At 43.3% G+C, this 25,122-nt stretch overlaps 4 protein-coding genes across 10 annotated transcripts in view; 2 read left to right on the top strand and 2 right to left on the bottom strand.

Annotated features, from left to right (window-relative positions):
• Positions 1 to 7,368, bottom strand: part of gpr158a (G protein-coupled receptor 158a) — a 40,631-nt gene extending 33,263 nt beyond the window's left edge. For 2 of the 4 annotated variants that reach the window (XR_015863613.1, XR_015863612.1), the window contains exon 1: positions 4,026 to 6,477. Coding sequence is in view for 2 of the 4 variants with exons in the window: in XM_088401951.1 (XP_088258077.1) it covers positions 4,026 to 4,732 (707 nt within the window). In the remaining 2 variants the exon portion in view is untranslated. Of the gene's footprint in view, positions 1 to 4,025; positions 6,478 to 7,333 lie in introns of those variants that run through there. The other 2 variants (XM_088401951.1, XM_088401953.1) reach the window with 2 other exon arrangements.
• A 609-nt stretch (positions 7,369 to 7,977) lies between these two features.
• On the bottom strand, positions 7,978 to 11,527 carry thnsl1 (threonine synthase like 1). The gene is made up of 3 exons (XM_088401954.1): positions 11,433 to 11,527; positions 9,913 to 11,292; positions 7,978 to 8,868 (listed from the first exon to the last, which is right to left on the bottom strand). The coding sequence occupies exons 2-3, from the start codon at positions 11,284 to 11,286 to the stop codon at positions 8,065 to 8,067; spliced, it is 2,178 nt and encodes a 725-aa protein (XP_088258080.1). The 5' UTR covers positions 11,287 to 11,292; positions 11,433 to 11,527; the 3' UTR covers positions 7,978 to 8,064.
• Positions 11,528 to 11,989: 462 nt separating this feature from the next.
• enkur (enkurin, TRPC channel interacting protein) lies at positions 11,990 to 14,266 on the top strand. The gene is made up of 5 exons (XM_088402196.1): positions 11,990 to 12,160; positions 12,292 to 12,437; positions 12,512 to 12,723; positions 12,941 to 13,087; positions 13,151 to 14,266. The coding sequence occupies exons 1-5, from the start codon at positions 12,090 to 12,092 to the stop codon at positions 13,319 to 13,321; spliced, it is 747 nt and encodes a 248-aa protein (XP_088258322.1). The 5' UTR covers positions 11,990 to 12,089; the 3' UTR covers positions 13,322 to 14,266.
• Positions 14,267 to 14,298: 32 nt separating this feature from the next.
• prtfdc1a (phosphoribosyl transferase domain containing 1a) lies at positions 14,299 to 24,698 on the top strand. 4 transcript variants are annotated; one of them, XM_088402193.1, is made up of 10 exons: positions 14,307 to 14,367; positions 14,477 to 14,573; positions 15,694 to 15,800; positions 15,886 to 16,069; positions 17,264 to 17,329; positions 18,398 to 18,415; positions 18,629 to 18,711; positions 18,935 to 18,981; positions 19,058 to 19,134; positions 20,195 to 24,698. In XM_088402193.1, the coding sequence occupies exons 2-10, from the start codon at positions 14,541 to 14,543 to the stop codon at positions 20,240 to 20,242; spliced, it is 663 nt and encodes a 220-aa protein (XP_088258319.1). In that variant the 5' UTR covers positions 14,307 to 14,367; positions 14,477 to 14,540; the 3' UTR covers positions 20,243 to 24,698. The 4 variants fall into 4 exon arrangements, 3 of the variants coding, with proteins under 3 accessions (XP_088258318.1, XP_088258319.1, XP_088258320.1); XM_088402194.1 differs by lacking the exon at positions 14,307 to 14,367 and having other exon boundaries at positions 14,535 to 14,573; positions 20,195 to 20,236; positions 20,310 to 24,698; XR_015863654.1 differs by lacking the exon at positions 15,694 to 15,800 and having other exon boundaries at positions 14,299 to 14,367; positions 18,948 to 18,981; positions 20,195 to 20,257.
• Positions 24,699 to 25,122: the final 424 nt, after the last annotated feature.

The raw sequence follows: 25,122 nt of genomic DNA, 5'->3' as shown, positions 1-25,122 counted from the left end.
CAAATCGGACGGAAATCCCACAAGCCCTTGGGCTGGCGCATTAGCATATATCAGAAGCAAAATTTACTATACGACATTTTATAATAAGTCGCAAGAAAAACAGTCAGGCTTTTTTTTCCGCAAAAAATGACAGTCTATAATCAGGGTTTTTTTTTCGCAAAAAACGACCCTATCGTAAGACATTTTTCGCAAAAAAAAAACCTGTCTTTCGTAAAAAAATGACGGTCTATAGTAAGGCTTTTTTCGTCACAAAAAAATAGCATGTATCGTAAGACTTTTTTGGCAAAAAACGAGTCGATAGTAAGGCTTTTTTAGACAAAAACCACAGTCTACATGCAGGCTTTTTACGGAAAAAAACAACAGTCTATAGTAAGACATTTTTCGCTCAAAAAAAAAAAAAACAGTCTTTAGTAAGGCTTTTTTTCGCAAAAAAACCCTCGACAGTTCATAGAAGGCTTTTTTTCGCAAAAAAATGACGGTCTATAGTAAGGCTTTTTTGTCACAAAAAACGAGCATGTATCATAAGACTTTTTTTGCTAAAAATGACAGTCTGTAGTAAGGCTTTTTTACGCAAAAACGAGAGTCTATGTGAAGGCTTTTTACGCAAAAAAAAAAACCGACAGTCTATATCAGGGCTTTTTATGCAAAAAATGACTATTTCTATATTAAGTATAGTTAGGCTTTATTTCGCACCCAAAACAAAAACAAAACACAAACAAAAATCACATGACCAAACCGAGAAAACGGGCAAGCTGTGATGATGCAATGCAAAGGCACTCAATTTTTCCATCTCTGAATCTTTTGTAACTCAAATTTTGCCTCACTAAAATTCCCCCAAACGATTCCATTTCATACTTTTTAAATTCATACTTTAAAGCAGTGGTCCCCAAAGTACTGCCTCTGTACCTGAACTGTTTTGTACAAGGACCACTACTTCCTGTTCCAATTAATACCTTCTCAATTTGAAAAGAAAACCACACTGCTCCCGTCCCAGCACCAAATGAGCTCAAAGCGGCTTTGTCGGCTTACGGAATGACGCTCGGCTGCATTTATTGACAGTTACGGAACATATCGTTTATTTTTAGCGCCGTTCTTGCTTCCTGTCAATTCTGTCTGATAAGCGTCACGCCGCGTTTACTTCACGCGGCTCCCGACCGTCGTCTTGACGCCGGGCCTCCCGGCGAAGGAATTTTTAATGAGCGTCGAGGAATATGACATAATGTGGCAGGTGAAAGAATCGCGAGGAGAAGGCGCTCTTTTATTTGCCGCGCTTTGACAGCGTCTTCGCCACGGGCGCCGTGTCCTGTTTGATGAGCGGCGACGGGACTCAATAAAAGGACCCGGGTCACGTTGTAATGGCGGCCGCCTGCCCGCCAGCCAGACTGCGCATTAGTTTCTCCTCCCCTTGTCAGCGTAATGCATTTCTGTCACTTAAGAGACATTTTCCTCAGGGAAGACACGCACACATGTGGACTTTTTTTTTGTATGGAGATTACTGTGTGACGTAATGCGCCGATTTTTGTCTTGAACTCTTTGCATAAAGTTCAGCGGGGCATGTGGCTTTTGTAGTTCTGTCCAGTGCCTCCGCCAAGGAGTGGCCGGGGGGCAGAAGTACTGCTGGTATCGATTCATTAGTATCGGCGTCTGTGACGGCGCAAAAGTTGAGTGACTTTACTGAAAAAAGCGGTATCAAAAAGCACTACTGAATTTAAGTAGGAACGGGCCAGCCGAGTACCGTTACCAAGTATCGGTTTTAGGCTTATTTCAAGGTATCAGAACACGCGACGGTAGCCGATACCAACATCGGCCAAACTCTTGGAGCAGTTTCACGATCAAGAACTAGAAGCTTCAAATTAGAATAGAAAACTGCCATTCATTTAATCGCATTTTAAGTTGAACGCCAGATTGGAACAGACTATATTTCTTAATTAACTCGTTCAGTGCCACGGACGAAAAATCTCGTCTTATAAATTAGTAATAACAATAATAAATAATAAAATTCTCATCAAATAGGTCTTTTATGGAGCGTAGCTGACAGTACTGTAGTATTAACTGTGACCATAGGATGGCAGTGTTTCAACACATATAACACAGCTATTACCTACATCAATTCTAACTGAAGAATGGAAGTCAATCTTTCACATAGCAGCACCCATGTCTACATAGAAATAGCACACAATATTATGCTAATAAAATTCTAAAAATGCTTCTAAAGGTTTCCTTTTCCTTGGCACCGAAAATAATAAATTATCTTTGTTTGGGGGGCGGATTTTGCGCGTCAAAAGTACTAATAGTATCGGAACCTGGTAAGGCTAATGATGACAAGAGTTGAGTTGTGGTATCGGTATGACAAAAACGGTATCGGAGATCTCTGAATTAAAGTGACTGGCTCAGATGAGGAAAAAAAAAAACAAAACTTGTGACTTTTATCCCTATCCTCAGCAATTTGTGACCTACAATTGAGTGCGGTGTTGTTAAGAACACCCTGATGATTTCCCGGCCTCAAAAAAAAAAAAAAAAAAAAACCTCACTTGATGGTTCCGCTGCTCTCTGACCCTAATGACACAGGAGAGGAAGTGAAGAAAAAAAACAACTCCCTTGGGACGTAAAACAATACAAAACGTCACCTTTGTGTCACGCCATCGATCCGGAGTGGGGGCAACAACAATAACCCTCCCCCTTTGGCCAAAGTGTGAAAAAGAGAGGCTGGAAGGATGTTTTTGAGGTTTGGAATGAAATCGGCGGGCGCCTTTGCAGATCCTCACTTTTTGGACAATAGCGCGGCGGCTAATTAGGCATCCCATTAGCCGTCGAGCAAAGTGAAGCCGCTCCGACCGGGCTGTAACGCCGTCTACCTGATAGCCTATTACGGTACGATCGCTGCAGCTTCGGACTCATTTGCAATCTGTGCCTGCAAGCCAGCCAGAGGTGTATCAATTAAACATTCATTGAACACACACACACACACACACACACACACACACACACGAGTGATCTGGATTAATTATTCATTGAGAAGATGATGTTGGTCAGGATTCTGTGGAGCTCTAACACTTGACTCCTCTAGTGCGTAAACATCACACGTTACACCAAAGGCAAAGGGGAAAACGCATCAAGCCAAGTAGGATTTTTTTTTTTTTTTTTTTTTACTTCTGCAACTGTGTGACTCATCCCCTCATTGAAGAAAAAAAAGAATGTGAGAAGCAAGTTTTTTTTTTTTTGGGGGGGGGGGGTGAATCACACCTGCAGTCAGAGTTTTCCACTGTAGCTTGTGCTATTTATAGCTTTCAGTTCACAACGTCATCATTGGGGGGGGGGGGGGGGGTGCTATGTTTTTTGAAAATCATTTTCAAAAGGTGCACAACAGATTTTAACAGTTTCTGCAGGTATGCACAAATTTAATTTAATGCGGACAGGAATTGAAGATTTTTCTTTTCAAAACAAGAGCAAATTCATTGTAACACGAGCAACTTATTGTAAGTGATGCTATGCTTTTGGAAAGTGATTTTTAAAAGAGGCACAACAGATTTTAACAGTTTCTGTTTTGTTTCTAAGTCTGGCCCGCCACATCATTTTATGTGGCAAATGAAATGCTAGTTATGAATTTAACGTTTTGAGTACAATATCAAGTTTGCAAGCCCTCTTAAAGAAATTTGGGGGGAAACAGCAAGCATTTTTTTGTTCTCAATCCCTCTTTTGAGCAGTTTTTACTGACCACTGATTTGAAAACAAGGTAAATGTGTGACGATCATACTTAAAATTGATTTGACTCCAGAGTCAAGATAAAGAAGCACCGTTCGGGCCATAAATAAAATGGATTGATATCCCGGTTTAATGTATTCGTTGTTGCACTTCTAAATTGAAATAAAAACAATCGTGTGAAATCTCAAAGCAGTCCAAAGTGTACGAGAATGCCAGAATGGATGTCAAAGTTAAACAGCGGGAAGCCAAAATGGTTCCCGTGTCACTTTCGTGGGATAAATGTCAACGTGACGGAAACGCAGCTACAGGTGAGACCTTCTTACCTGAACTCGGGAAGCATGTCGGGCGCGAGGCCGTAGAAGGCGGCCGACAAGGTCAGCAACCAGCGAGGGACAAAGTTCCCGTCCCGGCACTCCAGATAGGGCGCCGACCACTTGACGTGCGTCCTGTCCCGGATCAAACTTTGGCCCCTCCTCGGGGACTCGTCCCGGCTCGGCACCTCCTCGCGGAAGTCGCTCTTCTTCCGGTGCTCGCCGTCCCTCGAGCGGTTCCGCGGGCCGGAGAGATCCTGGAGCACGATCTCGCCCCCGGCCCTGGTGGCCTGCAGGTGCACCCCGTGACCGCCCGAGGAGAAGGCGACGGCGGCCCGGTGGATCTTGCGCTCGCCCTGCAGGAGGCTCCCGACCAGGGCACGGTACCACTCGGCGTCTCGCCGCACGCTCTGCTCCCTGGACCTGTTGGCTTGCAGCAGCAAGCTGAGGAAGTTGGCGGCGTGCAGCACGGCATCCAGCGCCGAGCGATGCGGGCTCTCGGGTGACCTTCCCCCCAGCGGCAGCTCGAACCTGCGCGAGCAGTTGGCCTGCTCCAGGGCGCTCGAGTCGCCCGTGTGCAGGAAGTCGGCGACGGCGGCGGGGAGGCGCTCGTCCCGCTCCGCTGCGCCGCCGCGGAGGAGGTGCGCCGGCCGGCGGAGGTGAGCCCCGGCCGTCGCCGCGGCGTGCAGCAGCAACGCCAGCCGGAAGACAGCCTCCATCGCCCGTCCGCCGAGGTGGATGGGAGGACGGATTTTGCGAGGCGGGTCGACGATTCGAACCGGCGGCACCGCGCTAAACCATCGCTCGGCCACTTGTGGGATCTCCTAAGCCACCTTTGTTTTTTTTCTTCTTCTTCTTCTGCCCTCCTCCCCCCGCAAAGAAATCCACAGAAGGAAGCCCTTCAAACCGCTTCAGCGACGCTTCATGGAGTCTCCGCGGAGGATGTCGGATGGGAGTCTGCGGCGGCGTCCTCTCTCTCCTGCTTGCGAACTCAATCCAAACCGGAGAAGGAAGAAGAAGAAAAAAGGGTGAGGAAGAGGAGGGGGGAGGTTATTGTTATATTTATATATTTTCTGCAGGCGCCGCTTCAAACGCACTTCGCCCTCTTCCGACCACAACGAGCATTAAACTGGACTGCTGAGACGGAGGAGAGAAAAGACTCATCGCCGGGAACCGTTCGTCCTCCTCGTCGACTCGCTGGGTCGATCGCCATGGGCGTAGATAAATATTTTTCAGCGGGGTGTCCGTGCTTGCGTCGTTCCTCGTTGCGCATGCTCAGTCAGGCTTTCGTGAAATAAAATGCAAACAAAAACGCCTATCGCCATTTTGCGTTCTGAACTAAAACGCACATTAACACAAAAACCTTTTCAAGATTGTAAACATTCCTTCGTATTTTCTTTACTTTTTAAGACGGATAAAAATCGGCGTATGTTTTGTTCCGCTGGTTGGAAAAGCTCTAATGTCGTTTTAGAGAGGTTCTAATCTCGATCACGTGATCAGATATCTGATCGGATTTCATTCTTTAGCACATCATACCTGGAAGAAAAGAGATTTTGTTAAGTGTGACATATCAACTAATAAATAAATATTGCCGCCCCCACCCCAAAATAAACAATACATAAATTAAAAAAAAAATAAGAAAAAATATATATATTACTCAAAACAACCTGCTTGAAAATGATTTTTTTCCAACCAACAGTTGGGTGAAAAATCACCCAAATCACGTCAAACTTCCAACCAAACTTGGGTTATTCATTTGACCCAAAAACATTGGATCAGTCCATTTTGAGCCAATTTAACGTTATTTTTGAGTCCAAATTGGGTCAAACGAGGACCTACTCATTTTTTAACGTTTCTTCTTTTTACCCCAAAAGTGGGACGAGTCCATTTTGACCCAACTGCATTGTTGAGTGCAAAAATTACTGTTTTTTTTTTTGTGTACGCTAAAATAAATGTATATTTTACTTATATAGCTGTCACCGGGAGCCCAGTAAAGGATCTTTGACATCTAAAACCGTCATTGGCAGCGAATGGATATGAATGAAACCTTCAGTCTTCTCCACTGCCAATAGCATTGCAGATTTCATTCCCCCCGAGCGTTGGAGGCTCCTGCGCGGCCTCCATATCTGCAGGCAGGGGCGTCCGGCGGGCCGACAGGCGTGACGGAGTGTGACAGAGCCGAGTCCACCAAAGGAAAAAGCCGTGACGTGCGGGGGAGCAGAGCGGGTGGGGAAAGGTTCAAATCACATCCAAACGCCCTTCATAAATCAGATTTGAATGGCAAAAGAACGCCTGTCCAACTGGTTAATAGTCACGGCATCAAAGCCGACGACCCGCACGGCGCGATTGCATCGGCCCTCGGCGTCATATCAGGCAAATACAGCGCATCGGCTCAAACATCAGCCTGATTGACGGCGGACATCGCACCTTCCCCGCGAGTGTGAGCCATCTGGCTCGTCAAAGCATGCCACTTGGAGAGCGTCGCCGATTCGTTATCCTCGCATGATACCGACATGGGGGAGCTGGAGGGAAAGAACGCTTTTTCTGGACCGCGGTTTTTTTGAGTTCTGCTGCAAAAGGGAGCAAAATGTGCAATTTGCCTCGAAGGCTTGGACTCGAGTCTTTATCTGTCTCTGGATCTTTATTTTGGATCCAAAATAAAACATATTATCATCAAGAAGCATTGAGCTACTTACTTCAGCATTTATTTTTGCTACTGTATATGTTGGTGGTATTATTATTATTATTTGGCTTTTTGAGTTCTTGAATTGAGTGTTAAAAATCCTCAATGTGTTTTGTGTTTTTGTTTGTGTGTGTTTTGCGTCACACACACAGAAAGTTTCAACTCAAGTGGAAAAAAAAGGAAGGTGTGTGTGTGTGTGTGTGTGTGTGTGTTTTAACATTTGCGGGGGTCACATTTTTGACCGGAAATCCTGTATTTAGAAATACAAGTCTTTACCTCGTGGCATGATGGGAAAAATGCCGTTTTTTAGCATTTAGCTCATTTTCAACGTTTTAAAATACTTTTACAATTTAAAAAGAATTCAAACAGACACCCACAAGCTAACCGTAACCCTAACCCAACCCAAAAGAATCCGAGGACACGCCCCCGCTGCAATATGATTGGCTGGTGCATCAAGGTAGTAACCACAGCATCTGATTTCACTACAGTGACATTATGATGAATCCCAGTAACGCCAATGTGTTCTTTTTTTATCGTTTCACCTGCGCTTCCTGTGTTTATGCAGCAGCCAATCATATCGCAGTGAGGGCGTGTCCTCAACGTCTCACTTCGGACTGCTTTTTTTTTTCATCCTCACCTGCCAAGCAGCTTGATGAATGTGACTGCTGAGTTACATCTTTGTCAACATGATGCCCGGCCCTAAAAAAACAAAAACAAAAAAAACTGTTAATCAAGTCAGCATGAGATTTTCTACTTGAACAAGTGCAGTCACAAGCAGTCCTGCCTTGGGTGAAACTTATCTTCCCGCGTCCCTCGGCAGCAGCTGCTGAGGCAGCACCTGGTTTTAAATGACTCACCCCCGCGCCCCCCTACAGGCAAACAGATAGAATTCTTGCTGAGGGGGGCAAAAATGGACCCCCCAAGCACGGTATACACCCCCTGACTGCGCTTCGTTATGCTACGCTCGCTTTCACATTTGTCTGAACAGCAAAGTGCCACAGGGAGGAGCAGCGCTATGGACGCTCGTCCCGATGCTTCATTAGGAGCGCCGTCCAATGACGGCCACCAGAAAAACACGTTTTAAGATAATCAGAACATAAAGTGCGCTCACGGTACAAATTGGGGACGGTGAAGTTGAAAAAAAATAAGGGCCAGGGGTGTCAAACTGGTTTTTGCTTCTAAAGTCTGTTGTTAGTGGCCGTCGTATGAATTGGATATCGGCACAATTTTTGAGTCGAAAATAAAGATTAGAAGCTGAATCCCACGCAGAATATTTTCTTGTGATCAATCAAACTGCAGAAATAATTACAGACAAAATGTCAAGTGTCTTCCAGGTGTCCAAATTTCATTTGTTTGGAAAATCAAGCTTTACATGACTTTGAGGAAGGAGTCCTGTATCATGCTCTCCACTTGTTCCACCAAAACGCCGTAATCCGCTTCGCAAACGCCGCGTCCCCGTCCGCGTCCGTCCCGGAGACATTCCATGATGTCCTTGTGCGTCCCTGGTCTGGATCCCGCGAGCCGGAGCATCCTCAGCTGCTCAGAGACGTCCGGCGGAATTTTGTCCACTCGCATGGCTTCCAACACGGCGGGCGCAAATTTTCCGTAATGAGCCGTGGCGCAAATGACCACGGGGCACGTGCGGTCCCCAAGGTTGTCGGCCACAACTTTAGCCACGGCCGTGTGCGTGTCCATGACGTAACCGCAGCTTGCGTGAACCTTCCGAATGGCGTCCAGGCAATCTTCTTCCGAACACCAGCCGGCCTCGACTTCCTGTCGCATCCTACCGAGAAGCGGGTCGGGAAGACGAAAACGTCCGCGTTCGTCCAAAGCCGCGAAGGAGTCCCTGACGAGCGGGCCGTCGCCGCCGGAGACGTGATGAATAAACCTCTCCAGGTTGGACGATTTTAAAATGTCGATGGCGGGGGAGCGGCAGGGGAGCAGGCGGCGTTCCCGGAGATCGTATTCGCCCGTGTTGACGAAGTCCGCCACGACGCGGTTGCGGTTGGACGCGCAGATGACTTTGCGGATGGGGACGCCCATTTGTTTGGCGTAGACGGCCGACATGGCGTTGCCGAAGTTGCCGGTGGGGATGCAAAGGTCGACGGGGTCGCCGAAGCGGACGGCGCCGTCTCGGCACAGGTTCAAATAGGCCGATGAGTGGTAAACAACCTGCGGGAGCAACGGACATTATTTGACGTAAAAATCATGTGATGAGTTCTCCATTTTTGAAAAACAAACCAAAAAAAAACGTGTGTAGGTTCTTAGTTTGTTTTGAATTTTTATTCCATCGCGGTAATCAATCTGATAATAAAATGGTTTAGAGTATAAAAGTAAGACGTTAGGGCTGTCCCTAACGATTTTTTAAGACTCGATTAATCTGATGATTGTTGATTAAACCAGGAATCGATTTGTTTTAAAGTAAGCGAAAATTTCCATTCTTTCATTCAAAAAAAAGTTGAATTTTGTGGCAGTACTGGCATGATTTCTCTCAAAAATTGGTTTACTCGGACACGAAATATTGATAATTGATTTTCAAAATAGAAGCAAAGTTTTGCAAATGTCTTTTTTGGTTCAAGGCAATGATAATCTGTTCCTGCAAAGGACTAAAAAAATGAAATGAGAAACAGATTTTGGTCATTTTAATCTCCAGATTAATCGTTTGTAAAAATCACTCATTGTCAATTAATCGTTGCACTTCTATAAGAAACCAAACGGCATTTTTAAGACTGCACTCATGAATATAATCAGAGTCCACAAAATGCTTATGCCCAAAATGTCCTTTGGTTATAAAATGTGGAGCAACTAATGATTATTTCAATAATCGATTATTTTTTCGATAATTCGATTCAATGTTGCCCTCCTATAAAACACCAAACTGTATTTTCAAGACTACACTTATAATCACACCTGAAAAGTCCCTCGATTATAAGTAAGTCTGCAACGAACGATTATGTCACTAATATGATAATATTTACCGCTGAGAAGCTGAAATTCCCAATATTTGTAATGTAAAAAGTTATCTGCATGATTAATTGAGAACCAAAAATAATCATCAGTTAGTATAGTCATCGATGAGTAGTTTTGTTGCATTTCTACTGATAATAAAAATTCCAGCAAAGCAGAAGAGACTATTTTCAAAAAAAGGATGGTGGGCTAAGCCTGGCGCAGGGGCAGGGAAAGCCTGGTGGGCCGCCGGGCTTGTAATACGCTCACCTGCGGCAACAAACGGGCCCAGTTGATGGAGTTGGCGGTGCTCAAGACGGTGCCGTACTCCACGGCCAGATGGCCCGTCAAACCCGCTTCACCGAACATCTTCTTGATGCTCCTTTGGCAGAAGTCAAAATCGGCGCGTACGCTGACGGCCTTGGCGCGGCTTCGCTCCAAAGCGGACATCTGCAGCTTCTGGATGCCGCTCACGCCGTCCTCCGGGTAGAAAACCAACACGGCCGTCCTACGACCGTCCGCGCCGCGCAGGCGGCCAAAACCGCTCAGAACGGCGCTGCCCGTGTCGCCGGAAGTGGCGACCAGGATCAGGTAGTTGCACATGGGCGGCAGGCAGTGAGCGAAGAGCTGGGGCATCAGCTGCAAGGCCAGATCTTTGAAGGAAGCCGTGGGGCCATGAAAAAGTTCCTGGACGTACACATTTTGCGCCAGGTGCTTTACAGGCGCAATTTCCTCAGTGGAAAATTGGGACCCATACGCCGCGAAGGTCATTTCTCGCAAATCCACAGCGGAGACCTCCAAAGGGTGGACGCACTTTTCGAGTAACACCAAAGCTCGTTCCGGGTAAGACATATCTACTAGTCTCAACCACTCACTTGGAGATATCCTTGGGAAGCCATTTTTGGGTACGTAGAGACCCCCGTCTGGGGCCAGACCCTCCACCACCACGTCACTGAAGCGCGCTTCCGATCCTTCTCCATCAGCCCTCGTGGACACGTACGTCTCGGAGGCGTGGTTATGAAATCTCTCCACGGCCCGCAGCACCTTCTCCGCAACCTCCTCCGCCGTGTCCCCTCGGGCGCACAACACCCGTATGTCCGACCACTGCTCGTAAAACTGCTTTCTGTACCGGAGGATTTCCCGAATGGTCCTCCCCGTCTCTTGGCCCACGATCCTGTCCACCTTCATTTTGTGAAGCCTGTGTAGGATGTCCTCACCGTCCACATCGAGGTAGACCACCACGCCGCTTCGTTTGACGTGTTCCATGGCCTCGCGGTGAAGCGGGTTGGAGCCCGTCAGCGAAAGGACGCACCCGGAAGCCGAGAAGTTACACAACACCTGACCTTCTTCTTCCAGGAAACGCCGGCCGCCGACGGCGGCCAGCTTGGCGGCCACGGGCATCTTCCACGTTGTCTCCAAGACGTCGTCGTCTACGTCAATGGCCGGGAGCCCCAGTCTGTGGGCAACGATTCTGCCCACTGTGGTCTTACCTGCTCCGGGTGGACCCATGATGAGAATGTTCTTCTCATGGAGATATCCGGAAGAGCAGGTTCGGATGGAGAGCCATGAATTTGAGTTGTAACACGGTCCCAGAATGCATCCGAACGTTCTCAAAGCAAACTTATGTGCTCTCAGTAAAGCCATGGCAAACTGAAACGATAGCATCAATGTTCCAATGATTTATATGCGACTTGTTATTTTTGTCTAGATATCTTGCTCGCGATTCTAACTTAGTCCGTAACTTCTACCTGCGTCAAGTGCAGTCAAAAACTTATTAAATATTTACTCACGTCAAATGTAGCTTTCGTAAGCCCTCACGGGAGACGATTTATACTATTGTAAACTCCTAAGCACAAACTTGGTTGTGGGTGCCGCCATATTGTCATTTCAAAACACTACGGCAAACGGAGAGGGACGAAATTACATTATGACAGTTTGGGGTCGCACTTTTCTGTTACGGAGAAAGTATATAGCCTACTTGATATACACATTATTTGGTTTAAAAGTTTTGCATGAATGCTACTTCTGAACACGATTTAAAATATGGAGTACCGCCTGGGGTCCTGTTTCACGTTCTCCAATTTAGGAGCTATTTATTTAAAAAATGTATTCCAACATCGAAAATATTTATAATCTCGAATTAATTGCAGAGGTATTACGGCACTAACAATGAGTGTAGTACGATCATTACAACATGTTTATGAGCGACAAAAAGATCCTCAAGCCAATAAAATACCAATTAATACAGTAAACTGAATAAACGTTTTAGAAATTGACGACCGTCTTGAAGGCAACGCAGTCATACTCAGGTTGCCTAGCAACAAGCCAAAGCAGACTCCTCCGGAAACTATCTCAGCTAACGTTAGTTCGCGAAGGTAATTTGCGAATTTTACGGATTATTTACGACATTTGTGGGCTTCATTCGGCTCAGTGCTAACATTTTCAACATGGCTAACACAATGTTTCCACAAGAGAGCATCTACAATTTTTTACCCGAGGTTCACCATGAAAAGCCAAAGTAAGTTCGAGAAAAACACAAGCTAAGCTGATTGATCAATACACCTGCTGGATATTTTATTTTTTGAGTTTTTCGTTATTCCTTCGAGGGTTTTAGGGGTTTGCGACATTATTTCTGTGCATTTTCTTCAGGTACAAGTCCAAGTTGAGGAGAGTAATTATCCAGCAGGACAAGTCACTCAAGAAATCAATGAAAACAATGGGACCAGCAAAGGTGAAGGCTCCATCCCCTGATGAATACCTCAAGAAACATTCCAAGGAGCCCAAGCTGCCTGAAAGTGAGTTGTCAAAGCAATCCATATCAAAATATCGTCTCTTAATATCCCATTGAGTGTCCCTTTTGTCTTTGCAGAAAAAGGCCACTGTCATCGCATCTGCACCGCAAGGAAACCAGCCGTCCCCTTAAGGTCAGAACATCCACAAATGGGCCGCCATAAAAAAGAATTCATCAAGCCCACCACACCTGTGCTGGCGAAACCCAAGGTGGCTTCCGTTGACACCAACCGAGGCCACAAGGAGCTCCTGGAGCATTCCGGACTCGTCCCCAAGTACATCAAGAAAAAGGTAATTACACGGAGGCGAAAGTGGAGGACATGGACATGGAGGATACCGGCCTTCGAGGACTGGAGTTGGACACTCACTCTTACTGAGTCTTGGTGTAGTTCCTGTCTACATGTGTTGCTGCACCATTTGCGCTCTAATTTCCTCGTCAAGGGTTACAACCCCGCCGACAAAGTTCAAGGTAACGGGGTCCTTAATCCAGCGTCTGGTTCGCTGCCAGGATTACGGCGAGGTTCCCGTGTACCTTCAGCATCGCAACGAGGAAGTGCAGAAAGCTGTGGAAGAATACCAAACGTATCTGAAGGAGGAGATGGAGAGAGGCGCCATGAAGCAGCTGTCGGATGAGGAGCGACAAGCTAACCTGGCGGTACGTCCAGAACTTCCCTTTCCAAAAAAAAAAACATCTCAAGTTTGATCCTTTCCCTTGAAGAGTCTGAAGAACACCTTGGCCGAGCTGCAAGACAAGTACCAGCGTCTGCCGGTGGTGAACGACACGCTGATGAGGAAATCCCGCAAGGAGCAACTGGAGGCAGAGATGAAGCAGCTGGAGAGCGACTTGGTCGTTTTTGAGAGGTTCAAGACCATCTACATTGCCGATTAGAGCCTCAACTTAGAACTCAACTTTTTAATTTGTCCGTTTCACCCAAAAAGTTGGGTCAGTCCATTTTTGACCCAAACTGGGTTGTTTTTTTACCCTACTGCTTTCAAATTTGGGTCAAATAAAAATGTGGTCAAAAATGGACTGATCCAACGTTTTGGGTTAACTGAATAGCGTTTAAAGTTGGGTTGGTCCCCTATAGGCCCAAATTGGGTTATTTTTGACTGTATTTTTGGTTATTTTTTGGTTTTTAACTTACCGACTTCACACAAAAAGTTGTGTCGGTCAATTTCTGACTCATTTTGGGTTATTTGGAGCCAACTGTTAAAACAGAAAATATTGGGTCCCAAAAGTTAAACGATGGCTCAAAAATGATCCAAAAATGAAACAACATTTTGTATTAAACGTCAAATAACGTCAATAGTTGGGTTGCTCATTTTTTTCAACCAATTTTGGGTCAAACCCAACCCCAAAACATTTTTTTGTCTTTCCCCCAAATTTGCATCAGTCCATTTTTACAAATTTTGGATTTATTTTTGACCTTTATTTTTTTTTAAACCTACAAAAAAACAGCTGGTTCAAAAATAACCCAAATTCCCTCAATAGAAATCCAAACCAACTTTTAAAATGATTTCTATCATCCAAAAAGTTCTCAGTCCATTTTTGACCTTCTCAGTGGACTTTCTTGTCTCATATTTATGTCTACATGTTGTCATTAACCTTCTAAGTCAAAAACTTTCATCTTCCACATTGAAACAAAATCTTTTCAAATGGATAAAAAAAATCCTTTGCGCTTTTCCCCTTCATCCCTTCTGAACGTGACAATAAAACCCCAAAAGATTTATTCTCTTGTCACAAAGCGTTTGGCGTCTTAATGTATTGATTGGACAGCAGCAGGCCTGTCACATGAAGTCCGTTAGCCCTCGCATTCTTCACGAGCGGAACGGAAAAAAAAAAAAAAAACGCAAATGACTGCAGCGTGATCTGTGAGCGCATGTGGACACCGCGCTGTTTTGGTCCGTCGTCTCGACCCGGAGCGAGCCAAAGCCGTGAGTACGGGACCTGAAAGCGACTTTCTCAATAATCGTTTGTGAGCATTTTCCCGCCTTTTTCTCAAGTCAAATGTCAATTTTTGTTTTTGGTTTTTTTTCCACCAAGAGATTCCTGTGAACGCTAACCCCCGGCGGGACTTTTTTCCTCTCCTGTGTCATCGCTTTGAGAAATGGAGAACACCAGGAAGAAAAAAGGAATCGTGGTACGTCAAACGCAAAAGTCGGTCGATTGATTCGATATGCCGTATTTTCCGCACTATAAGGCGCACCGAAAAGTCTTCAATTTTCTCAAAAGCTGACAGCGCGCCTTATAATCCAGTGTAATTTCGTACATAAATATAGCGTATTTTCTGCACTGTAAGGCGCACCAAAATGCACCACAAATCATCTTCTTAATTTCTGATTGTCTATTAATAAAGTTAGTACAAATGAAGCACAAAGACAAGCACAAATGAATACATGGTTGATAAATAGATAAATAGATTAACTTTCTTCTTGTTGTTTGATTGTTCTTAGGTACATTACAGAAATGTGTTTAGCACAAATTAATAAATGATTGCTGAATAATAAACACATACAATTAGCATTCTTCTTGTTGCTACTTTTAAGACAAAGACCTCCTTCCATGCCATGAAGGTAAAAAAATAAACAAAAACAAAAAAAAACAGCAATTGACATCCAAATATTGAGTCAACTCGACAAGCACTAATGATACCGTATCACCGAACTGCACTGCTCTTCTACAAATGTCCACAAATAGCACAAATTAATAAATGATTGCTGAATAATAAACACATACAATTAACATTCTTCTTGTTGCTACTTTTAAGACCAAGACCTCCTTCCACGCCATGAAGGTAAAAAAATAAACAACAACAAAAAAACACAACAATTGACATCCAAATATTGAGTCAACTCGACAAGCACTAATGATACCGTATCACCGAACTTCACTGCTCTTCTACAAATGTCCACTGTGGGGCGTACCGGACTTTGTAAAAAAAAAAAAAAAAAACCCTAACATAATGTGATATAACTACTGTATATATTTTTAACTTGTAACCCTTAAAATTAAACCGAAAGCAAGCTTGTTTGAACAGCATGAGCAAAGATTTGTGTTTTGATCAAAAATTGCCACTTTATGGATTTAGTTTTTTGTTTTTTTAACCAAAGACACAACCTGAAAGGAACAAAAGCAAAAAAAGTATTTAAGAAAGTTAACTCCCGCGAAACAAAGTAACCGCGCATTACGATTCACTCAACGTCGTGAATATCGGTCGGTGCTACCCGGCGTCAGACGAAATGAACGTCCCGTCGTCGCAGATCCCCGACGATTGGCCCGGATACAGCCTGGATTTGTTTACGTACCCGGAGCATTATCGCCACGACATCCAAAGCGTTTACATCCCTCACGGCGTGGTTATCAACAGGTGCGCTCCGCTCTCATGTACAATAACGATAACCATAATAATAACAACAAGTCTCACCTTTGCGGCTGTTGCTCGCGCGCCCCAGGACGGAGCGGCTGGTCCGCGACATCGTGGAGGATTTCACGGACGGTGACATCACGGTGCTGTGCGTGCTGAAGGGCGGATACAAGTTCTGCGTGGATCTGGTGGATCGCATCCAGGTGCTGGGACGCAACATGGACAGGCGCCTGGAGACGCGCGTGGAGTTCATCCGGCTCAAGAGCTACCTCGTGAGTCAGACCAAAATCAACACGCACTCGTGACAAGAAAAAAAAGATAGCGCAGCTAGGGTTTCATATTACAGCAATTATTATATATATAATTTAGAGAGAGAGAGAGAGAGAGAGAGAGAGAGAGAGAGAGAGAGAGAGAGAGAAAACAAAGTCCGTTTTATGCATATGTTGTGATAATTTTTTTTTTTTTTAAAGTGACTGAATTCACCTTTTTTACAGACATATTATGTTATGGTTAATGTGTTTTTGACACCAAAAACTTCAACTTCAATTAGAGATTAAATTTATTAATGTATTGTTATTGACAAAAAACTGTCTATATCTGTTAAAGTAATGTCCATTATTTTTAATTCTGTAATAGAACCAAATGTATGTTTTTTGAAAATACATTTCCAAAGAATACTCATACACTAATATGAAAAAAATACGACAAATATATGTCATCATCTAATAAGTAGCTTTATGATATTAGATGTTATGAGATCCAAGATATTTTGCCAATGAAGATAATAGTTTTTAGGCAAAAGTCATATTAAAAGCTAAAACTCCGAAATTCAAACTGTTGCTGGCATTCTTGAAACGTAACACCCGGGATAAACGTGGACGAAATGTAAATACAAAATAAGAGTTCGACATCAACGCAATGTGCCGTCTCTGCCATCAGATGTCGCCGTTTCTAATCTTTTCCCATTCAGGCAGGACACCCCAAGGACACAGGAAATACTCCGGGCCTCACATCATCGTCATCATCATGTGACAAACATGAGAGTGGAGGATAATAACACACCCCGGAATGTTTACACGCGGGAATTTGCAAAAATGCTCGCTCTGTACTTAGGGAGATGCATGTTTTCAAATTTTAAGCGTTATAATTAAAGCATTTTCCTGACAAAGTAAGGTTTTCAAAGAACAAAACACGCCCTACGGATGATGTTATGGTCACAAACAAGCTGTTTTGAGATCTTCAAATGGTGGCTGCCATGTAACTTTTCATGCTGGTAGGTCATGATGGACTCATGTGACATCCCCCGGGGGCAACAAGCCATGTGATGCTTCCCCTGTGGATTCCCTGCTGTCGCAATGTCCAAAAAATGCATTCGTCGCCGCAAAATCACTTTCTCTAAGTTTGTTACATTTCTTGAGGCAGAAAAAAAAAAATATATATATATGTACTTAAACTGTCTTTAACAGAATGACCAATCGACAGAGGATCTGCACATCATCGGCAGCCGGGATCTCTCCTTCCTGCGTGGAAAGGTGTGTTTGCTTACCACGTTTTCCGGTCGAGCGCTTGTATTTTAACTCATTCACTGCCAATGACGACAACAGACGACAAATCTCATTTTTGATCGCGCCATATTGTTTCAATACATAAACGGTCTTCTGGGAGCTTCAGTATATATAAAAACAGCAAAGAAAAAAAATGCAGGTATCCGATCGCATTTATTTGAACTCATTCACTGCCATTGACGGCAATAGACGTCTAATCCTATTTTTGATTGTGCTGTATTGTGCTTCGGTACATATAAAAACAGCAAAGAAAAAAACGCAGGTATCCTATTGCATTTATTTGAACTCATTCACTGCCAGTGACGGCAATAGATGTTAAATCTACATTTTGACTATTGTTAAAAAACAGATTTGACGTCAATAGCCGTCATTGGCAGTGAAAAAGTTAACTCATTCAGTGCCATTGACAGCCAAAAACATAATATCTCCTTTTTTATTAGTATATATTATTCTGATGACGAAAGAGGCGTTTGGGAGCCCCGGCGTAGTTTTAAACGCCGCCCCCCCTCCCAAAAAAAAAAAAAAAAATGTAGGCCATCGTGTGCGTGTATCTTCAATCATTCCCTGCCAATGACGGCAATAGACGTCAGATTTACTTTATGACTGCACAGGCGGACAAACCGGCAGGGATATAATCAAGCCGTGTGTGCTGTTTTCTCAATGGCTCTGCCTTGGTTTGTTTACAAGTGGAAAACTCCGTCTTCCGTGTGACGTCATCGTAAAACAAACGTCTTTTAGTACCCCGCCTCGTCCGTGCCGCCGTCACGTAACAGTGGTCAGGTGTAAGAGAATTTGGCCCGCCTGACAAAGAAGCCCATAGACGGCGCCGGGCGAACAAGGGCGCGTTTGAAGCCCTGGAAAAAATGTCCGCACAGATGTTCACCACTGACCGGAATAGAAAAGATCCTCCTCTATAATCTACACGCATTCTTGTTGCCGTGGAGACACACTTTTGGAAAACATTCCGCACGCATGCAAAAATCCATGCAAATGTCACATATGTGTTTTCTTTTCTGTTTTTCGCATGTTTCCAAGAGCGTGCTCATAGTTGAGGTGAGTGCAAGAACTTCAACGAGTTCTTTTATCTCCTTCACGATTTAACTTTTGAATAATGTTTTTGGATTGTGGATTCCGGAGGGCCGAATGTTCCTCTTGGCATCTGATGAACACTCAAAACCTCATCGTTTTATTATTTCCTTCATTGAGATGTCCTTCGATTGAATGTTGAAATGTGCTCTCATCCTCCATGCTGCTGCCTTCCCCAAGGCCATTGTTGACACAGGCAAGACAATGAAGGCCCTTCTGAAGCATGTGGAGACCTTTCAACCCAAGATGGTCAAGGTCGCGGGGTGAGTCAAGCTCTTTGGGGCGTCCGCCTGCGTTTGTCCCCCCGATACCCCCGCGGCAGGAAATGCCAAGCGCGTGATGAAAGTCGCCGTCTCTATGTCGCCTGCTTGTCATTTACAGTGTGGAGGCAATGCATTTGGATACACATATATATATATATATAAAAAAATATATATTTATTTATTTGCTAATTATTTATATGCTATCCATGCAAATACATTTCAGCATGCTGGTGAAGAGGGCTCCCAACATGGACGAAAACCTGACAGATTGTGAGTAGTGGAAATCAACATGTAACATGTACACGCTGGCCAATTTCCAACGTGCCCCCCCCCCCTCCCCCCCCAGATGTGGGATTTGAAATCCCCAACCGTTTCGTGGTGGGCTACGCTTTGGACTACAACGAGTACTTCCGCGACCTGAACGTAAGTACGCGCCGGCTGTCTTTTTGAAGGTCTGAGAGACGAGGGGGGGGTGATGAAAGACGCGGCATAGTAAATCAAAGAGGTGACTCCGCCCCCAGCATTCACCTTTCCATGAAACTTTAACTCACCTAGCAGGTTTCATCCCCTTCTTCCTGTCCCAGCAATACACAGAAACTTGCATCAGTTGTCATAACATTTCCTTTAGCCTTTAGCCTTTCCAATAGCCTTATTCGGAAGTTGCTATTGCTAGCATGCTATGGCTATCGTGCTAAGGTACAAAACAACAAAGAATATCTAAGAGGTATTTTGCAATAAATAATTGTAAAATCATGTAAAACATATATAGTAATGAGTTAATAAAGCCTTGTGTGTGTGTGTGTGTGTGTGTGTGTGTGTGTGTGTGTGTGTATATATATATATATATATATATATATATATATATATATATATATAGATATAGATATAGATATAGATATATATAGATATATATTCAGCAATACATTGCTTCATGTTCCTATCAATTTTCTCTTAGTTTGAAAAGAAAATTCTAATGTTCCTGCTACTGCTTTAATTTATATATATATATATATATATATATATATATATATATATATATATATATATATATATATATATATATATATATATATATATATATATATATATATGACTAATTCTGTATATTTTGTGACTTCTGGGGGGGGGCATTTATCAGACACAAGGGAGGGTTAGCAGTGGAATGTCAGGTCTCATTATCAGCCAGGCCGAAAGCATCCTTTCTTATCTGCTCTTCCTCTAAACACCAAAAATGATGACTAAAATTCATATCTGTGCACGTATGGCTTTAAAAGTCAACAGTGATTATAACTCACAACAGACAGGCAGACATGTTAAGTTGCCTCCCGCTGTAAATTATGTCATGTTCCTGTAAATGACATGTTTTAGAGTATGTGGCGTTTTTTTTTTTTTTGAAAGGTGACCCCGCCCCTACCGAATGGAATGCTTAAAAGTGGCTTTTTAAATGTGGGATGACATCATTTTTTTTTTCTTCTCCTTTCAGCATATTTGTGTCATCAGCAAGACGGGCAAGCAGAAGTACAAGGTTTGACCGGACACCCCAACGGAAAAATGCGACGTCGCGAACACAAAATACACATTTGTACATTTTTTTAATTGGGAAAAGACGCGCAAGAAAAAACGGCGCAGACGAGGACGTTGGTGACAGATGGCGACAGATTATTAAAGTTGGCATCATCCGGGGTCCGCTCTGACTCATGGAAAACACACACACACACACAGTGGGCGCAGTGTGTGTCGGACACACACACACACGCACACATATATACAAACATGATATGCTTGTTCAGTTATGAGCAAGCGCCGACCAATCTGATCAGATCGGGCAACACTGTTGTATTGTCTTTCAAAGAATTCCGTCTCCGGGTTTTCTATTTTGCACACGTTCAATGGACAGAAAGATTCTCTAAATACGAACGATATTTAAGGAGAGACTTTCCTTGTCTCAAAGAGTGAAAATTTGCATTTTAAGGTCACAATTCGGATTTAGTTAGAATCCTGACTTTTAACTGGGAATTTGGTGTTAAAATGAGAATTTTCGTCTTTCAAAATTTTGACTTTTGATGGAAATTCTGACAGAAAAGTCAAAATTCTGACTTCATTTTTAGAATTCTGACTATCTTTGCTCACTGAAATCAAATTCAGAATTCTAACTTCAAAGTGATAATCCTGACTTTAAAGTGTCAATTTTTTTCTGACCGACTTCAACTCATTCATTGCCCTCCCAGCAACGATGGATCTTTGACGGCTATAGCCGTCATTGGCAGTGAATGAGTTAAATGATCTTTATAAAATGGTCAATCAAGATTTACTGCAGGTAATGTATATTTATTTTTCGATATATGCTAGTGATGTAAAATGACGCGCAAAATTATCTCATTCACTATCACCCAATAAAAATGACGTCTATAGCCGTCATTGGCAGTGAAGGAGTTGAAATGAGGATTCCCACTTTTTTTTCGGAATTAAATGAGAATTTTTATTTATTTTTTTTTCTTTACTGACACTTTTTGACGTTTTTGTCTCATCTCCACAAAAACCCGGCATTTGAAGAAGGGAAGAGTGTGTAGACTTTTTATCCCCTCTTTTTGTTGGAACTGAGCCCCAAAACAGCCGATGGTAAATTATCCAGGAGCAAATAAAAATCTCTAATTATGGCACGTTGGTCGGGAATGACCTGCGTAAGCAAACAAAGTGTGGCGTCGCGGATCCTTTTGTGGTGGCCCCTCCTCGGGCTGGGGGCCGCGACCCCTCCGAAGAGGACCCTAAGTGACCATGAAAAGAGCGCAAACACGCTTCCCAGCCCTAAAGAATGTTTTGTTTCTGTCGTCGCGGCGACTGAGAGTCAGTGGCGCGCGGCGTCCGTACACTCCGCGACTCTTAATCACCTGAAAAGCTCAGCGCGAGGCCGGCCCGCCCTCCAGATCGCGGCGATTGCGTTCGCTCAGTTCTTATTTTTGGGGCTCCCGGGGTCAATGAAATTGCAACGAAAACACGGGTTTCCAGATGACTTGTTGTTTGCCTTGCGAGCGCAAACAAGAGCCGTTCGGGGAGATCTGGACATTCCTGCGCTGGCTCCAGACTTGGGAGTATGCGCGATAAGAAAAAGAGGCAAAAAAAAAAATCCTGCGTCCTTATCGTAAAACATCAGACGGACAAAGGGGGGGTATTTACTAGTCCCGCGGTTCTCAAACGGGGGGACGGAAGATTTGAACTGCGTTTCTGCAGGCATCAGCAAATGTAATCTCAAGTTGACAGGAACAATTTGTTTTTCTTTTCAAATTGAGAGCAAATGAACTCATTCCGTCGTTCAGAGACATATTTTTATATTTACATTCAATCCCATTTACTTATTCGGTATTTGTCATCATATTTTTCAAGTGTTTGGCTTAATAGGGGGGTAGAATGGCTGATACTAAAAGATTAAGTAATCGCTTGCTTTAGATCATTTTGCACTAATAAAAATGGATAACTTTTGTGCTTAATTACCTAATGCTTTCCGTTCTGTCAATTGCGAAAGTAATTGATCATTTTAGTACTTTGAAACAAAGTAATCTACTTTTAAAACACCTGATTAGTTTTAGTACTAGTACTAAAAGTAATTAATTACTTTAAGTTTCAAAGTACTAACTAAAGTAAAGGAAAAAACTTCAATTTGAAGTCAGAATTATTCATTTTAAAATTGTAATACTGACTTTGAAGTCAGAAATTTGACTTGAATGCATCCTAACAGTCCAGTTTTCCTTTCAAATGAAGAGCAAATTGATTGGAACAATAAGTAACATTGCTATACTTAGCAACTACAGTGTAGTATACTATAGCATAGTAGTATAACTATACTATGCTTCGCTATGTTTTATCTTTACGCACATTAGCATAAATTACACGATGTTCCTCGATCTATCTTCCGGAGTTGCTGAATAAAATTCGCCTAGCGATACCACCGCAAATGTTGTCCAAACATACACTAAATAAGGCACATTTTCCCTTTTTACTGTGCTAGTATGTCTCCTTTAACTTAGCGGAGCGCTAACGCTATCCGCACAGCCATGGGAACCCGCCGGCGCCATTGTGTTGGCCGATTGAGGTGAAAGCGAGACGGCGCGGAAAGCGGCGCGGCTTTCACAATCGCCACTGCCGGCTTTGTGGGCGAGAGAAAAAAAAAAAGTAGGTTGCAGGTAAACTCCTGCCCCCGACGCACAAAGGGAACAAAACCAGAATTGTACATTTGAATGAAAAGTTTGTCATCTGAAGCCCGCCGTTTGTCAGAGGATTTGATTTCCCCACGCGCGTTTAGCCCTGAAAGCGGCCATTCACTGCGCCGTTACCTCCGCCAAGGCAACACACACAACAAGCTACATTGCGGATAAAACATGTGCATGTGAAACTTTTTTAATAAAGCCTGAACCCTCTTGCCTCTCGTGCCTGGACTCTCTTTAAAAAACAAATGTAAAAATATGTCTTTGGCATTGAATGAGTTCTTCTGGTCAAGCTCATGTTTTTTTTCGTCCAAGTCATTCAATACATATACAGTATATATATATATATATATATATATATGTGTGTGTGTGTGTGTTCAGCAATACATTGCTTCATGTTCCTATCAATTTCCTCTTAATTTGAAAAGAAAATTGCAACGTTTATTAATTTTAACGGATACCTCTATAAACCCTCTTAAAATCTCAAGTGCCATCTGAAAAAACTTTGTAACTCCATTCAAGAAATCTCGAATATAAAATATATTACTATAAAACTATAAAATTGAACAGGATGTCAGCCATCTTGTTCAGTATATTTTAGGCTGAATTCCAGAGTTCTAAGAAAATATTGCCTCTTATTTAAAAAAACTGTATAAAAAAAAATATATATCAAAACGTTGATGACTTTTTTTGTCATTTTGATCCTACGTGCGATTTTGAAGCGAGGCGACAGCCACGCGCGTCCCCTCTCGGCTCTAAATACAGTTTGGCCGAAGCGTGGCGCTCCGCAAATAGAAAGTACATCCCCTCCGGCATTGAGCGCGTTCCAGCCATCCGAAAGCCGGCGCTGCTCCCGCCGCCGCCGCCGCCGCCGCCGCCGTTGGGCGCCTTCCAGTGCTTCCGCTGGACTCCAGATGCACTTGTGCAACACAACAAGTTGGAGAGGGCCGCGACCCTGGACTTCTTCTGCGTCAAGTGTTTCGCGAGCTTTATTCGCGCCGTGACGATAAATAGAGTAGTGCTTTTGTAGTACGTATTCGAGATCGACTTTTGTAGCTCGAAGCTAATACAAAAAACAAGCTAAATGGACCTTGTGCTCTCTAAAATGGCGGAATTGAGCTGTTTTATGATTTATTCCTTTTTATGATTTTTTTTTCCCCTGTCTCTTACTCATTCAATGCCAAAGACGTAATTATGCGTTTTAAGAGTCCAAACATTTATTCCCTTTTTTTTTTTCAAATATTAGGATAAAGGAGTGTTCCAAAAACAGAAAAAAAAAATAAAAATGAATGAAGAAAATATTATGATAAAAAGAACAAAAAATAAGCACGACAAACAAAAACATCTGAAAAAATGGATGTCAGCTTCTTTTTTTCTGATTTTTTTTTTTTTACCTTTGAGCTTTCAGTGACTTATTATTTCCGTGGAACAATATATGGTTAAAAAAAAAAAAAATGAAATGATATAGTTGAATGGAGGTTAAATGCAACAAGTCACTTGGGAGTTAGAAGTACTACAAAGAAATCCAAAAAACACGAGCCTTTTATTTTTTTTCTTTTTCTGTTTAATGTCAAATTTATTTCGTTGTTTTTGTCTATTTTTTTTCTGTTTCTCAAAATATTTTAATGACAAAACAATCACTTTCCGCACATCGCTACTCACACGGCTTTTAGTTATTCATTGTCTAAAAAAACGGGGTCTTTTCTAGACAATAGCCCTCGAGCCCCCTGAAACTGGAAAGGGGGGGCGGGGGGGGACCTGCGGTAGTGCGGGTCAAAGGAGGTCCTATTGTCCCGCCATCTATTGTGCTGGCGGAGGAGCCTGCAAACAGAACACTGTCAGCCTTTGTTTTTGTCTGCATCAGCTGTGTGCACCCCCCCCCCCCCCCACACACACACACACACACACACACACACACACCACACCCATATTGCACCCCACAAACCCTTTTTTGGGGGTTCCCTGGATTCCCATGCGGCCGCGGTGCCCTATATGTTTTCATGATAAAGAGCTCTGATGTAGCACTTGCTAACGGCTGGACAAACCTATCATGGTGCTGGATGGATATCATGAGATGAAAAATTATATCATCATTAAAAATATATATCACTTTCTCTGAGTTTATTAACACCCAAATATGTATTTTTCAGTTTTTTTTGTGAGTGCAGACATCAAGCCCAGGTATTTATTTATTTCATTTTTTTGCCCTAAG

Source organism: Hippichthys cyanospilos, chromosome 19, assembly GCF_059441005.1.
Source record: "Hippichthys cyanospilos isolate Australia breed blue-spotted pipefish chromosome 19, RoL_Hcya_1.0, whole genome shotgun sequence".
Lineage (NCBI taxonomy): Eukaryota > Metazoa > Chordata > Actinopteri > Syngnathiformes > Syngnathidae > Hippichthys > Hippichthys cyanospilos.
This window is presented reverse-complemented; position numbering and strand designations above follow the sequence as displayed.